The sequence below is a fragment of the Pteropus medius genome, unplaced genomic scaffold (assembly GCF_902729225.1).
Source record: "Pteropus medius unplaced genomic scaffold, Ma_sr-lr_union100, whole genome shotgun sequence".
Lineage (NCBI taxonomy): Eukaryota > Metazoa > Chordata > Mammalia > Chiroptera > Pteropodidae > Pteropus > Pteropus medius.
In genome coordinates, this window is record NW_024347867.1 from 3800765 (window position 1) to 3818308 (window position 17544).

A 17544-nucleotide genomic window follows, 5' to 3' on the forward strand; every position below is an offset into this window, starting at 1 on the left:
ATAGTGCTTGACCACAACTGCGGAAAATTCAAGAGTCGAGGAATGAGTTTACTATTTTTCCATTCCTGGTGACTCAGAACTAAAGATGGCGCCTGAGGCAGAAATGAGAAAGTGGGAGGAGGCACCGAGTGTATAAAAAGATGACTTTTTTTTTGTTGTTCTGCTTTAAACACATAGTGAGATAATTCAGCGCCAAAAAGAGTCGATTATTCTTAAGATTTGCTCTGTAGTACAACTCTTCATTCTACGCTTAAAAGGATGTTTCCTTTTGCGAGCGCGATCGCGTGGGGTGGGTGAGTCTTTCTTTCTCCCATTCATGTTTCTTTGGCCGGTTCCACGACAACCTCCCTGGCTCGCTTTGCCCCTCCCGTTTTTTCCCTAGGGCTGGCTACAGTTCTGAGGCGCACAAGCGCTTTCTGGGGAGTGGGTTGAGGCTCTAGGGCCACCTCCGCATTCTCGGGACCCCTTTCCGCTCCAAGGGTAGAGGATCGCATCCCTTTCGGGGGTGCGCAGGCGGCCACGCGCTTTCCGTGTGGGCTCCAGGAGTCCCGCGCGCAGCCCCCGGCGCGCGTACCCGGCCGCGGCCTGAGGACGCGCGGGCCGGCAGGCACGCGCACGCCTCCTCGGGCGCCGCGCTGCAGAGCTTTGGGGCCGGGGAGGGGACGGCGCGGGGGCGGGGCGGGGCCGGGCCGAAGAGGGCGCCGAAGTGGGGCCGCGGTCCAGCCAGGACCGACTGAGTTGTCAAGGGGACGGTGGCGTAGGTAAGTGCTGACGTCAGCGGTGGCGCGCTGCCCGCATTGCGACACGGAGGTCGCTCTCCGAGCTGGGGTTACTGGCGGCTGGGATGGCTGTATGGCCCGCTGGCGCCCAGCCCGCCCCTCCTGGCGCGGAAGCCCCTTCCCACTGACCCGGTGTGGGCCACGGCGACACGGGCTGTCGGCCGCACTACGCTCCGCTCCCCGTGAGTACGCGGCAGGCGTGCTGGTGGCGGGGGCCCCGGGCCTGGCACTGGGTCTGCCCGGCCTTCCCGGGGCGCAGCGGCGTGGGCGGCAGCTCGGGTCCGAGGACGCAGCGGCGGCACTGCGCCATCGCAGGTTGACCTGCCAAGCGTCACTGAGCGGAGGGATGTGGTTTTTGGAAAACTCTTTGAGTACTTTTCCGTTCCCTTGCATTTGCTTCTCGGTACCGGAGAGAGTTCGGCGTGGTGTCCCGAAGAAGTGAATGCAATGTTTGCTTTTTCTACTCCGGATTCTGGTTTAAACGTTTTTAAAACAGATGGCGTAGTTAAGTGCGTTTATTTCCTTTTAGGATGTCAACCTGGTCCTGAATATTGAACCTGTGACTACCTTCTTGATTACATCCGAGAAAAGGTGATCGATGTGTTACATTTATAAGAGTGGAATTACATTAATAGAATCTTTTCGATACCTATAAAGTAGAAAAATATGTAGACTGTTTAGGAGTCCCCACCCAGTGGTTGTGCTGCGTTTCAGCATCACTGTGAAACATCTACAAACTGGAGTATATAGTTTTTCCTTTTTTTTTTCTTTTTGAAGAAAAGATGCTAGCAGTTTTTTCACCTGTTGCATTAATGATTGCTGTTATTGCTTGGGCTATCAGGAAAACTATTGCGTATTATTAAGACTCTGGGAAATTAAAAAATATATGTGAAGTAAAATCAAATACGAAGAGTTTTTTAAAAACATATTTAGATTCTTGTTTGTTGATGGAGACTATCGTAGATTTATTAATCAAATTACATATACAGGGTTTTTTTCTCCCCATAGTTTTCTCCCCATAATTTTGGTTAAAGAGTGAATTATCCAAATCTCTGAGCTTTTTTTCTCTTGATCTTTAGTCATGTATTGGCTAATAAGAAGGTGATTACAGAAAAAGTAAAAAGAGATGAAATGTAATGCAGGTAATTTTCCTATTTAGTATCTCTTAACAGCACCTATTGAAAGGGGTTATGAGGGAGAAGATTTTAAAATAATAGCATGTGTAAGGTTCAGGAATGTCGTTTTAAATCTGACTTTAATTATTGCCATTGATGTTACTAATCAAATATTGGTCATTAATTCTATAATGTATTTGCTGTAGTACACACATTAACATTTAGAGGTTTTTTCTGTTACATTTTGAAACTTTTCTGTTACATTTTGCTGTGTTAAATAATGTCTTTCAATTGTACACTAAAATATTAAATAGTAAATAACAAATACATAATTTACTTAATATATTTTATCTATTACATACTTGTTTCTTTTTAATACTATGATAATGGACATAAGGTAATTTTGTTGATAACTTACAATGTGCCAACCACTCTGCTGATCCCTTCGCTTTTTAATATTTCCTTTTATCCTTATAATAAAATAGGTGCCATTTTAATTTCCCAGGCAAAAATCAAAACACACACACAACAGAAAAACGAACTTTAGTGAAATTAAGTAGCAAGAAGGAGCATTAAGTGAGTGGCAAAACAAGAGCTTAAGCCTGAGTCTTTTTGACCCTAGAACCATTCTTAGTGACATTACCCCTCTTTTTAAAATGGGAACACATAGACGAAGAGCATAGGCCTAACTATCCAAAAAGCTAGCAGTTTGGTGAGGGTTATAGAACATTTTACCAGGGTGAAAATTTAGGGCTGAGCTAGAGGGAAGTATGAAGATCAAGGCACTGTGGAACATAGAGGAGAAGTATTTAACTGCCCCTCAAGTTTAGAGCAACTGCCTATGAAGGTTAGCGTGCTCCTCATAGAAGATACTAATTGCTTTTAATGTCGAAGAATAGACATTTGTTAGAGGAACAGGGAGGAAGGCCACTTTTCAGGAGAGAGAGGTGTATATGTAATGGTACAAAAGCAAGGAGTTTTATGTGGTTTGAGCACAGAATGTGTGTGAAAGTGTGGCTGGAGCAATGGGAGATAAAGAAAGGCAAGGGATCATTTTACAAGTAGCCTTAGGCCCCAGTGGTAAGGACTTCATATTTTTTCCATTGGGTGATTGGGAACTACTGAAGAGTTTCAAACAAAGAAATGATGTCATATTTATATTTTAGAAAATTACTCCGGTTGCAGTGTAGAAGATGATTGATTTTTTAAAGGGTAGAGTGATGGAGGCATGGAAACAGTCTTTAAAAAACTGCAAAATTCTTCCATATTCTTTTTGTCTCTCAAAGCTACTGCTTCATGTCACTGCCTTTGGGGATGGGGGAAGAGAGTTGGAAGCAGAATTGTGGAAACTATTGTGTTTCGTCTGTATGTTTCACCCATTTATTACTTCACCTGTGGCTGCCAGGTTTCTACCCCTCCATAAACAGCTTTTGCACATGTGACTTGCTGATTGCATATCCAGTGAATACTCTTCACAACTTGCAGCAGTTCTTGGTACCACATAATGTAGACTATGTCTTTCTTAAAACTCTTTTCCCTTGGTTATTTCTCCCACTTTAATACCTATCTCTCTGATGTCTTTTTATTTTATAGGCTCCCAGAGTTCTGCGTTTGGTGTTTTTTTGTTGTTGCAGCCATCACAAATATAAATGATTCCTAAAACTTCAGCCTAGATCTCCTTCCTGGATTACTATACAGGCATACCTCAGAGATATTGTGGGTTCAGTTCTAGACCACTACAATAAAGCAAGTATTGCAATAAAGTAAGTTGTATCTTTTTGTTGGTTGAGGATCTTGCCTTCAATTTGTAAAATAAACACATTTGTGAATTATAATAAAGTGAAGTGCAGTAAAACTGTTGCCTACCAAGCATAATCTGACTATGATATACACATGTATATAGTAATAATAGCCATCATTTTTGAAAGACTTGCCATGCCATGGGCATTGTGCAAAGTGTTTTACTTTCATGTTCTTATTGAATTTTTACAAAACCTTATTAGTCACCTACTATTATTTGAAAGATTAGGAAATTGAGGTCCACAGTGGTTAATCTATTGGCAGAGAGAACTGGGATTTTATTCTAGGCATCTGACAATGGAGCCAGTGCTCGTAGCCGCTTAGTGCTCCTCAGTTACCCAGCTCAGCATGCCCACTGAGCTCACTGAGTGTCCCCATAAGAAGTATCTATTACAGTTGTAGCTAATGTTTATTGATGCTTGTTCTAAGGCACTGTTCTAAATCATTGAACCCTTCTAACCCTTTGAATAGGCACTGTTGAACTGATTTTACTGATGAGCAAGCAGATTGCTTAAGGTCACACAAGTACCCACTAGAGACTAATTCCAGGACTTGGATTTCAAACTACTCCACTAGTTTTGTACTGCACTATATTCCAATTAATGATACTACTATCTAATTGTATGTGGTCTAATTATTCTAGTTCTAGAAACATGAGAATTATCCTTGACCTTTGTCCTGCTTCTTCAGTAGTTTAGTCTTTCTAAAATGTCATAAATGTCATAAATTTTTTGCTTAAGAAAAAACAGATTAAGCTGAATATAAGTAACCCTTTACTTGATGACACAGTCATAGGTCAGCTGTTTTCCTGTACATTGAATGACCATGGAATACTATGAATATTAAGTACTTTATATTTTTTCTACTTCTGTCTGTCAGGTTTCAGTTACCGATGTTATTTCACTTGCCTTTGCAGCCTCTCTCTTTTCTAATTTGGGATAAATTGTAAAGTAGAGGACCAGGATTATTAAATCTGTACTTAAAAGTAAATACAGGCTCTTATTACTCAAGTATAGAAGTTTTTACAATGTGGATTTAGTGATGTCTGTTTTATCTGTGCACTGAGTAGTTAGGTGTTTTTGTATAATTATTCTTTTTAGCATTTATTCTCAGACTTTTATGTCCAAAGTACCCTAATACCAGCAGAAAATGAATATGGATCCCCAAGGATCTGGAGCCCTAACTGATAATTGCTGAGCCAACTTAAATTGTTTTCCCTTTCTTTTTAATATCTTCAGTTTTATTCTTAAAAAACATATGCATGTCATATTCTGTTGCAGGATTAGTTTGTTTTTTGGACACACCTTCATCTTTAAATAAAATTGGCAGTTCAGGAATCTATATAGTGAGTTTATCCATGGTTTTGATACACAATAATACACATCCAGGTATTTATTTGAAAAAGATGGGGTAAATACTTGTGTTAACCTTCTCTATTGTAGCAGCATTTTCAGCGGCAGGCACAGAGATTTTTAAATTTGTCATCCGTGAGTGTCCTTCTCACAAGCACACTTCACTAATATAAGTGTATGCTCTTGGGAAAGTCAATCCTGAGATGGAATTTGGTTTCTTAAAAGTGTTTTCAAATGTTCTTTTTTATTTAAAACACTTGATAAAAAGTGTATGTAACATACCAAGTTGGATGTTTCCTGCCTTTCAAAATTAAAAAAAAAATGTTTCAAAATGTAAATATTTTGTTCAAATATGATTCAATTTGCTTCACTTTATTTCGGACTGTAAACTGATTCAAATGTATTCAAGTTATTTTTATATGATTGCAATAAGAGAAATTGATATAAACCTGAGGATGTCGTGGACAAAGAATGACATAATTTTGCCTGAAGAATATATTATAATTTTTTTGGAACTTCCATATTCCAAATAAATCTTCTTTGTTTTAATAGGATCCTGATTGTGTTAATGCTTTACATTACACCTCAGTGCTCCCCATAAAGCCGAGATATGCCCACTGGCAAGACTTTTATGAAATGTATGTATATAATATGTATTATTTATTTATTTTAAAGTTTGGATTGTTTTAAGGATACTTTAAGAGATTAATGAATTATATGTCCTCAACCAAATATGTAGAGATTTTTAAGAGTTTAGTATTCATTTTTCTATTAGATGTTGGTAATTAAGGTTAGTATGTATTCAGTGAATGGCAGTTTGAGCCTCAGCTGGACAAAGTAATAATTACAGCATTTGGTTAGTTTTCATTATTATCAAAATAAATGTTTTACTCTAAGCAGAGGCAAACTTTTTCTTAAAAGGCAGGCTAGTAAGCTTCGTCTGTACAATCTGAACTCTGCCATTGAAGCACAGAAGTAATCGTAACAGTTCTTAGAGTGGATATGGCTTTGTTTCAAGAAAACGTTATATAAACAGGTGACTGGCCTGTAGGCCTTCTTTGCCAACCCCTACCCTGGGGCATTCATTTATTCATCCATTCAGCATTTATTTAATACTCTGAGTATTTAGTCTGTGACAGACCCCAGAATAGTAGCTAGAGATATAGTTACAAACTTCATAGCATAGCGGGAGCGACAGATGGTATATTTATTTATGTAGATATACAAATAAATATACAATTTCAAGTTGGGTCAAGTGTTGTGAAGGAAAAGAATAAGCTGTTATGTGAGAAACAGAAATTTAGATGAGGTGGTCAGGAAATGTTCTACTTTAGAGGCAGCATTTAAACAGGCAGCTTAACACCAGCCTGGTGAAGAGTTAAAGGAAACTTCTACCAGAGAGCTTAGAGGAGTCAGAGGAAGCTTCCACCAGGGAGAAGCAGCTTCACATGGGAAGGAGCTTGTTCTGACAGGATTGAGAGGAGCAGTAAGGCTAGCATGAATGTAGGGGTCTCGGGGGTAGTTGTCTTGATTTGAAGCTGTAGAGGCAGGCAGGCAGGCCAGAAGGTGAGAACTCTGCAGGTCATGGGAAAGTCTTGTTTTATTTTGTCCTAAGTGAAATGAGAAACTCCTAGGATCCTAAGTAAGAGAAAAACATGATCTGGTTTATGTTTTAAAGAAAAAACAACTTTCAATTTTTAATATTTGTTGAATGCTGATTATTGATTGACTAGGCAGGTATTAGCCGTTTTCCATGCAAAATGATCTTTGATATGGGATTCTGATTTTACAGATAAGGAAGACGAAGTTTAGAGATCTTAAGAAACTTGTTTAGGGTCATATAACAGTGGTAAATGCTACTGTGTATCATATGTAAAAATTTAATTTAACAAAGGAAACTTAGAGGGTATAAACCAAAAGGTAAGAGGGATACAGATGAGTGTGGTGTCATCAAAGCCAAAAGAAAAAATTTCCAAGAAGGAAGGACTGGTTAGTTCTAATGTAGCTGTAAAACTCATGCAGGTATTTATAAGACTATTTTGTTTAATGTAATAATAATGCAGATATGTATTATAATAGTTATTTGGAAAATGACATGAATCTTTATCATTTGTAGTTGAGAGTGAAGCCAAAGTAAAAACCAAAGTTCGTTTTGAGGAATTGCTTAAGACTCACAATGATCTAATACATGAAAGAAAGAAACTGAAGAAAAAAATTGGCAGATCGAAAGAAAATACCTCAGTGAGTAATTGATCATTTGGTAACGGTGACATATATCTGTATAAGATGATGACTTTTCATGTTAAAAGTCTAAGGAACTGTGGAAATTAAAAACAATAAATTTATGTCATGATAAGTATCACATGGTAAAGTGAAGTTTACACTAGAATCAACATCACTCTTGGAATATTAAGTTCAGTCTTGAATGTCGTCCTACAAGAATAACAGACAAACTGGTGAGAGTCGCTAGTGGGTAATGGGGAAGTTCCAAACTAGCCATATTACACATTCTTGAAGAAAACAGAAATTTCTAACTCAGAAGAAAAACTCAGGAAGTAATAATTTAATTCAGATATTCAATGGCTTATACTTATTTAGACTTACTTATGTGATTCTACCCTGCATAACCAGGATAAATCAATGGAAACTTAAGGCAATAATTTTCTTTTTGTACTTGAGGTACACTTCAAACTGTAGAATTGTTGGTAGCACATTTGAAAGGATTAAAAATACAGCACTCAAAGCAATACAAAACAAATCAGCAATTATCTACTACGTGATTTCCTGGGTACTATAAGGAATCTATAATAGTATCCACAATTAATGGACTATTCATTCTTCAAACCTATCTCACTATTTCAGTTGCACCTTTTACTTCTTTGACCATCATCTCTTACATATGTTCACACGCACATAACTTCCTGCATGTACTGGTAATTGGTACATAGTATTTCTTTGGCAGGAGTTTTATGATAAGTTATAGACATCGTACATTTTACTTGTACCAAATGTTACCCTTTTCCGTATTTTACTGTGTAACCTGTTTATCTTCATATCTGGTAGCCATCAGTGTACACTAACTGTATATTCTCAAATGAGGCAAAAATAAGTGCTAACATTGGCTACAAACCAGCTGCACACTTGTGAGAGGTTCATAGTACATGAGTGTACTGCTGTACACCAATTTATAATTACTGACAGAATGGGGTGGGTTAGGTCTCTCATAGTGGTTGTCCTAAAATAAAATGTGCTTCTTCTGGTGGTACAGGTGTACAGTGTGGTAGGGAATAGTGGGTGGCACATGGAGGATGTAACATTGCATATTGGTACATCCCTTTCCCTTAGATAAGGTCAAAAGCAGAAAGAATCCTGGAAACAATTGTCTGCAGGATTTTTTTGTGGACTCAGTCAGTGTAGAACCTCATATTTTCTCTCACTGTCAGAACTTCGCATTTGCAGTTTAGGCCAGATATGCTAAATTAAGTAGATAACCAGGAATTGGGCAGATGATGTGTCCATTTACTTAAGGTCCAGTTTAGATAGCTGTTGGGGAGGGACGGGCAGTTGTGAGGCTACTAAGCATAACCTACCTAGCCTGTATTGGCAAACAGGCGATTCAAGGTGTCTTTTCATTCTGAGATAAGTACATGAGGAAAAAATATGAAGAGATTTTTTTCCTAATGGAAAGAAGGGGAATTTTCCTGGAAGACTTAGAAGAAAACATAATATCAGAGAATAGAAAAAATTTAATAAAGGTGACAGGCATGGAAACCACAAAAGCCCTGAAAGATCTTAAAAATAAATTTTCAAAAGTACAGATTCATATGAAAAAAAAACCACTTGTGCATTTTATTAGTAGATACTTCAGAAGGCTTGTATTTTATGTGTACTAGTTCTTTCCAAGTTAATTTTTTAAGTTTAATCCAATCGTAATAGTTTCCAGTGGACTACTTCTTCAGTTGACAAAGTTAATAAAGAAGAATAAAAAAGGAAGATTAAAAGATTTCAAACAGAGAACGAGGGGAGTATAGCTTTTCCAGATGTTTCAAGAAGTTATAAATATAGTTCAAGAACTAATATTGATATTATTGCTTTTCTTTTTGAGGGGATAGGTCAGTTAGAGCCTTATTTTATCTCATGCACTCAAATTTCACACATCTTAATAGACAAATACTTAAATAGAAAAATAGAAATGGCTGGTTTAATCTTCCAGTGTGGAAAGATAACCTGATCTTAAAAGGAATAAAAGACATTCCATGTAAAGAGAATATTCTTTGCCTGCACACAGAAGATTCTGTAAATATTTATTGAATGAATGAATAAATCTGACATAGAAGATACTTTTTTGAGTCAAAAATAAGTGCAACTAAAATTCAGCCAGTTCACTGAGAAAAATATATAAAATTTTTTATAGTCATAGTTAATACTCTTACATATAGCTAATAATAATAGTAATTGCTAACATTTTTTGAACACTTATGTTGTGATATCAAGAATCTTCTTAGAGTTTTACATTATTATCCTAGTAATCTTCAGAACAACCTTATGAGTAAGTTCCATTACTATTGTTAACATGTAAATATAGAATAAATAAATACTGAAAGAGATTGGCATTAAATATTCAAAGTGATGAAAAACAAGAACTCACAACCAAGACTACCCAGAAAGGTTATCATTTAGAATCGAAGGAGAAATGAAGAGCTGCCCAGACAAGAAAAAACCGAAGGAGTTCATCACCACCAAGAAATGTTAAAGGTTCTTCTTTAATAAGGAGGAAAAAAACAAATATGAATAAGAAAATGACAATAACTATATAGCTATATATACTATAATAACATTTTAAATGTATTAAATGCTCCAGTCAAAAGACATAGAGTAGTTACTAATGGAAGCCAAAAGTTTTCTTCCCTGTCTTCCAAGAATTATACAGGCCGTAAATGAAATGGGAATACCTTTTAATTTAAGGTTTAAGGGTGAAGTAGGGGTGGGACAAGGAACGAGATTTGCTTAGACCTTTATTGTATCTCGGGGACTTTTTTCGATGATGCTGAAACTTCAAAATTCTGTGTATTCAGATTCGATCTTGGCAAATCTTCAAAAGGGAAAAATAATTCAACTTTGTAATATTAAATAGAAGGTTTGCTGTTTTGATCTAGTTGTTTCTAGTGGAGCAGTTTATGAATTATGCTCTATAAGATGCACATTTTTTCATTGTAACATAGAAATTATAAGTAATTTAGTAAAGTGCTACATTTTGATGCAACTTTCCTAGCCATTTTTAAAGACAAAACTAGGAATTGAGTACTTTGTGTATGATATGTTTCCATCTTGCCTTTCTCTTTCCCTCCCTCTATCCCCGTTTAACTTTTGTCAGAGGATTTTGGATTTGCCAGTGGTCTCTGGAGATCATGCCCCATATCATAGAGAATAAAGTTTATGATTGTAGACTGCTTAAATTATTCATGATTTAATAAAATTGATGGTTATTTCTATTAAAGACATAGAGTTGGCCAAGTGGATAAGAAAACAAGATCCATACATATACTTCAGGAAACCCATTTCAGATTGACAGATACAGACTGGAAGTAAAGGAATTGAAAAAGATAATTTCACGCAAATTGAAACCAAAAGAGCTGGTATATCAATATTTAGACAAAATAGGCTTTAAAACAAAAGCTATAACAAGAGACAACGACCCAGCAATTCCACTTCCAGCTATTTTTTCGAAGAAACCCAAAACACTAATTTGAAAAGACATGTGCATCCCTATGTTCACTGCAGCATTATTTATAGTAGCAAGATAGGGAAGCAACCTAAGTGCCCATCAATAGATGATTGGCTAAAGAAGATGCAGTATGGACATACAATGGAATATTACTGGGCCATAAAAAAAATGAAATCTCCACCATTTGCAACAACATGGATGAACATAAAGAGTATTATTTAAATCAGACAGAAAAACAAATTCCATATGATTCACTTACATGTGGAATATAAAGGACTAAAACGAAAGAACAAACAAAACAGAAACAGACTCAGACACAGAGAACAACCTAATGGTTGCCACATTGGGTGGGGCATTGGGGTCTGGGTGAAAAAAGTGAAGAGATTAAGAAGTACAAATTGGTAGTTACAAAATAGTCGCAGCGATGTAAAGTACAACATACAGAATAAAGTCAGTAATATTGTAATAACTATGGTGACTGGTGGGTATTAGATTTCTTGGGGTGATAAATTATATAAATGTCTAACCACTATACAGCTCTAACTAACTAATACTGGATGTTCAACTTCAATGAAAAATTTTTTAACTGTCGAGGCGTGTGTAATAAGCACTTTCTCAAAATAAGCTTTGAAAATAAGATAATGCCTTTAAAAATCCCTGGAACTCATACATCTGGGAATGCAAAATGGTATAGCCACTTTGGGAAGCAGTCTGGCAGTTATCTAAGAAATTAAACGTCTTCTTACTATATAGCACAATATTTCCATTTGTGAGTATTTACTCAAGAGAAATGAAATTATTTAACAGTGTAAAAGTAGAAATAACTCAGATGTCCATTAATTGGTGTGTGAAGAAATAAAATGTAGGTGTATCCACACAATGCAATACAGCTCAGCAATAAAAAGGAATAAACTACTGTATATGCAGTACATTCAGAGCTGTATGCTGAGTGAAGAAAACCAGACACAAAAGGCTATATACTGGATGATTCTATTTATATGAAATTCTAGACAATATTATAGTGGTAGCTAATCAGTGGTTGAGTGTGGCCAAGGCTCAGGAGGTGGTGGGGGGGTGGGGTAGGGGTTGACTTTATAAAAGAAATGTGGGTTGATGGAAATGTTTAAAATTATGATGATGGTCACCTGTCTGTACGCATTTGCCAAAATGCATTTAGTGAACATTTACTATTAGTGAATTTTATTGTATGTAAGTTCTATATTAGTATAGCTGATTTAAACAACCAACTAAGCCACAATCCTAAATGATGCATGGAAGGTAAGGATAAAAGGATGGGCAAAGGTATAATAAAACATTTGGGACACTTCACAATTCAGTCATGATCTAATCCATAAGACTGTTAAGTTTCATAAAGTAGACCTTTTTTGTGATAGTACAATAAAACTAGAAACTTATAATAAAAATTTAAAATTTGTAAACTACTTGGAAATCTTAAAATTATTCCCATAAAACTGTTATCAAGAAAATCAAAACCACAAAAACAGAATCTTTTAAAATGTAATGAAAATATCAGTACAGCACTACGGAACTTATGAGATGCTGCCACAGATACTTTGGGAATTGTATTTATTGAAATGGTTTTAAAAGTTAATTGAATAAAACAAGCAGATGAATAACAACTATAAAGTCATTATAAAATTGAAATGATGTTATTAGTACAAAATATGACAAATCAGTGGAAGAGTAAATAAATAAATAACTGAGCCCCTTATTAGCTTTGCCTGTGTTTCATTTTTTAAATCTTCTAGAACATAATTCATTTTTCTATTTCTAATTCTTGATTATCTTTTTCCAGTTATTTCCTTCAGGAGTTTCTTCCCAATTTGTATAATATCACCACTACATTTTTGGTACTCACTGAGAAAAAAATTTACATATGTCCCATTTTAACATAATAGAAATTGAAGGTTATTAAGTATGATTATATACATAGAAAAAAGACAAAAATAAGTTTCTGAAAAGATTAGCAATGATTTTCCTCAAGTGAGGCAACCAGGGTTGAGCTTTGGGTGTTGTTTTCTTTGTTAAATATTTTCTATTTTTTTGTATCTTAATTTTTTTGTTTTCTTACTGTTTTAAATGAAACATTGCTTCTACAAACAGAACATGTAAAAATAAACCTATTAAAATATCTCTAAATAATTTTGATTGGAGAAAGGTACAGATATGTGCTTAGTCTGTCATTTGATTTAACTTGATAATATTTAACACTTAGCAGTATTTTCAGTGATGCATTTGGAGTAATGGTGGGGTGATTCTAGAGCTATAGACCTTTGGTTTTAGAATGTAATTATGAAGCAAAATAAATGATCTGTGTGTGCTTTCTATTGGGGAACCTGAAGTGCTTTTAGCTCAGTGGCTCTTACGAGTTTCTCAAATATATCTTACTTAAAGTATGGATCATTCTCCCAAAGAGGAAAATGGCATTTGAGATTTGAGCAATAAATTAACTTTTTTAAAGTCATTAAATACTTTTTCACATGTTAATTAACCCATTTTATCTGAAGTTACTCTCAGAGATTACTGATCTCATGCTGGAAGAATAAACTAGGAGAGTGCTTATCAGATGCTCTAGAATTTCACTGTGTTCAAGTAAAAAATGAAATAATCTGCCCAATATTACACATTGTCAAACACCTAGTTATTGTGCTTTATTTCTGCATAACTAAACTATACTTAGCTGAAACGTTGTCATTGTGTCTTCTTTTTCTAGCTTGACACTGTTAGAAGCAATCTTCAGAAAATTAAAGAAACTACAAGTGAAGTAATTACTGCTAACACTAATAACCCCGAGAAGAGCATGCCAGTCACTAAAAACAAACTAAGCAGTCCACAGTCAACAGCTGAAAACCCAGATGATGATATTAGCGTAGAGGAGGACAAGCAAGAAAAGGCAAATAAGAAGGTTATAAAAACAATGTGCCAAGAAATGGGACTGGAAACTCCTGAGAAGAAAATAGAGATATCACATCCAGATGTTGCTCATCAGAAAAGTGAAAAAGCAAATGAAGAAAAAGAAAATAATTTAGATGAGGAAGAAGAACTGAAGCAAGTATACCAGTCCCAGGTAGCTGAAGAAATGGCAAAGGAGATTAAGAAGAAAATAAGAAAGAAACTCAAAGAACAGTTGATTTATTTTCCCTCAGATACTTCCTTGCATGATGACAAACTGAGCAGTGAAAAAAGAAAAAAGAAAAAAAAGAAAGTTCCAATCCCGTCTAACACTGAAACAAGGTACTTTACATTGATAAATGTAAAATGTTCTCTTAAAAAACTGTTATTTTTCAGTTTTTGACTGATATCTGTATACAAAGAAAACTCTTAGAGTTTCATTTGGACGCATTGCCAGTGCAATAATAACAGCTAACCTTTATGGATTACTTTACAAGAATTAACACATTTGTTCTTCATAACAACCCTATGAGGAATATTGTCTTTTGTAGATGAGGAAACTGAAGGGTTTATGATGCAGAACCATTTAAGAAGCTGAGCCCAAACCTTGGCAGTCTTGCTCAAAAGTCTTTTCCATTAATTATTCACATCTGCTTTTTAAATAATAGAAACCTAATTACTCCCCCTTTTGTTGAATTATAAATGCCTGTTTGGATATGTGAATATAGCATTTTCCCTTACACCAATAACATTTGCTCATTATAGTACATACAGACACAAAGAATAAAAGCAATCTTATCATCCAGAGATAATCACTATTAGCGACTTGGTATTCTAGTCTTTTCTGTATATGATGCTATGTACGTGTGTATATGTGCTTTTGTTTACATGTTCATGTATGTATATATGTGCATGCATATACAATGTTAGCTTCTGTGCGCATATTCAATATGCTCTGCTTAGGGAAAATGAAATAAAAAATGTCCTTTAACTACCATAATTTGTTTTCTCTAATCCATATTTAAGTAAACAACTTGAGGTGGGGACATTCTGTATTCGACTGTCATACAGAGGCAGTTTTCCCTAACATCCTCATCTAAAAATAATTCTCCTTTTATCAAAAGCTTGACAGCTAGTGGTAACAAAGAGAAGGCACATAGAGTTGCTACAAGGACATGTTAGTATATTTATTAGTTATCTGTTGCTGCATAAAAATTACTCCTAAACAACAAACATTTATTTTCTTGTAATTTTTGTGGATCAGGAATGTGGGTGTAGCTTAGCCAGGTGCCTCTGACTAAGAGTCTGTCACGGGCTACAATTAGGATGTCACCTAGTGCTGCAGTCTTCTCAAGGCTTGGCGGAAGGAAGATCTGTCAGGTGGCATTGCTGTTGGAAGGCTTGAAAGATCCACTTCTGAGCTCACTCGTGTGACTGTTGGCAGGGCTCAGGTCCTGACTGGCTTTTGGCTAGGGACATCATTTCTTGCAATGCAGACGTCCATGTGGGCTACTCACAACAGTGGGTAGTTAGTTGCTTCCCCAGACTGAGGGCTGAGAGAGAAAGCGCGCACGCTTTCTTCTGGAAGTGGAGATGAGAGAAGTGGAGAGGGAGAGAGGAAGGGAGGGATGGATGATAGTCTTTTTGGAACCTAATCTTACTAGAGGCATCCATTACTTTTGTCATAGTCTGCTTTTAGAAGTGGGTCACTAGGTCCATCCTACAATCAAGGGAAGGGTGTACACAAAGCTATGAATATTTGGAGATGGGGATTATTGGGGGCCATTTTAGAGTCTCTTCACCACAGTATTTTTTAAATCCTCTGCTCACATGCTCATAGCTACCATATATTTAATGAACTGGTAAGCTCATGAATTTTAAATGAAACCATGGCTTACACAACTGACATGGAAAGGGTATTCTCTTTAAATAATAGTATTTGATGATAAAATAGCATGGCTTTCTAGAATGACTAATTTGAAATATTTCTCTAATCTTTATTTCTCAACCTCTTTTTGTAAAATTTGACTTTATATTGGAAGTCAATTTTTGATTATTTAGATGCAGATTTTTTGCTTGATAAATTACAAAAAACTTTAATAGTCTGGTTTCTTGCTACAACTCAAGTATGCTTCTGGGATGTTACCGTTTACTATTTATTAGTTAATGTGATGCAGATTTTAATTTTAATAATAGTCTCCTGGAAATGTAGTGACACACCAGGCACTGGAAAACACAAGCAATTAATTATTACCTAGAAAGCAAAGATTGACTATCTGAAATCTTTTGAAAACGGAACAAACTTGGAACAACACATTTTACATAATTTAGAAATTCATTAATCGTTTACTTGGTAACGATGCTTTGATCAATCCTATGTATAAACAGATCAATTGCACATAAAATACAATTTCATTTTTATGCAGAGTTTAGAGCTCAGTTTAATTTGGCTCATGTATATAACTCATTACCAAATATAAAGTAATACCAAAAATACCTAGTTTGACAGCTAACCATTTTAGTGCAAAAGAAAACATGTATCTCCTAGCTGGAAATAATATCGAATTTAAGATTATCCTTGCCTCTATTCACTGTTCACTTTGCTGCATCATGAATAATAATAATAATAATAATAATAATAATAATAATAATATAATGTATTTGTAATGATGTGTACTTGGGATGTATTTGCAGTACATTACCCATCTCTGATCACCCAGTTGAAGGTGAACCAAAGAAGGAAAGTCCAGTTGGAACAGTTACTTTAGATTGTCATCAAAATGATGAAATAACTTCAGTGAAACAAAACATAGAAGACAGCATGCAAGATGACACAAAATCCAAATCAAAAAAAAAAAAGAAGCCTAAAGCAGGTTTGTTATTCATATTAAATAAAAAATGTATTCCTTGGTAGAAATAACTTGATCTAGGACTTTTTGCCCTTAAAACCAAAGAAAATATCATCCCAAAGAATATAATCGAAAAAAAATCCAATATGGAACATTCGATACTTGTTTTTGGAATCATTTAAATTAAAACATTCATTTATTTGTGACTCTGTCTGTGATAAGTTAATAGTGCTTGAGTCATCTCTAATTTCTGACTTAATTAAATTCTAGAATGACATTAACTTTGTGGTTGCAATTGTAGTATAGAATACTTCTTTTTGTACCTTTGAGTTTAGAGACCCTAAATAATTTAGACTCATAGTCATTGAAAGCTATAAACTGTCAACAGCCAGTAAACATGTCAGACATTAAAGCTGCATGCCTCTGTCGGATGTGGTGCCCTCCCAGTTCCTCGGCCTAAATCAGCTTGTGTCCTTTCTTCCCACTTTTCCTTTTTCCCTCTTGACTTATGTCTTTTCTCTTATTTTTCTCATTCTTGCCTTTTTCCTACTTCTTACCTCCTTTTTCTTTTCAATTTCCACTTAAGTGGCCAAAAATTAGGACTAATATAGTAAATTTTAGAATTTATGGTACTTATTCATTGGATGATGAAATTGATGATGTTTTGTGGTTCCTGTAATTAAATTTTTAAAGACTTTTTGAAGTATACATATAGAAAAGTGTATATATTATAAGTATATTACTTAGTGAATCTTCACAAACTGAACATACCCATAAAATTATCATCCAAATCAAGAAACAACATCATTAGCACTCAGAAGCTCTCTCAAGTCCCGTTCTAGTTCATTGCCCTTCAGGAGTACATATTGTCTTGACATTTAACACATAGTTTATTTTTGCCAGCTTTTTACTTTAATGTAAATGGAATCATAAATGCTGTGTTCTTTTGTGGCTGGCTTTTTTCACTCAAAATTATTTTTTTTGTGAGATTTATACAATTGCATACAGTCA

The 17544-nt window shown here is 35.5% G+C and overlaps 1 protein-coding gene across 10 annotated transcripts in view; it reads left to right on the forward strand.

Annotated features, from left to right (window-relative positions):
* The first annotated feature begins 660 nt into the window (after window positions 1-660).
* AHI1 (Abelson helper integration site 1) overlaps window positions 661-17544 on the forward strand; it is a 164430-nt gene continuing 147546 nt past the window's right edge. For 2 of the 10 annotated variants that reach the window (XM_039879016.1, XM_039879019.1), the window contains exons 1-7: window positions 787-961; window positions 1309-1370; window positions 3488-3657; window positions 5599-5684; window positions 7163-7287; window positions 13506-14026; window positions 16379-16557. In XM_039879016.1, the coding sequence (XP_039734950.1) occupies window positions 5657-5684; window positions 7163-7287; window positions 13506-14026; window positions 16379-16557 (853 nt within the window). In that variant the 5' untranslated portion in view covers window positions 787-961; window positions 1309-1370; window positions 3488-3657; window positions 5599-5656. Of the gene's footprint in view, window positions 762-785; window positions 962-1308; window positions 1371-3487; window positions 3658-5598; window positions 5685-7162; window positions 7288-13505; window positions 14027-16378; window positions 16558-17544 lie in introns of those variants that run through there. The other 8 variants (XM_039879014.1, XM_039879018.1, XM_039879009.1 and 5 more) reach the window with 7 other exon arrangements.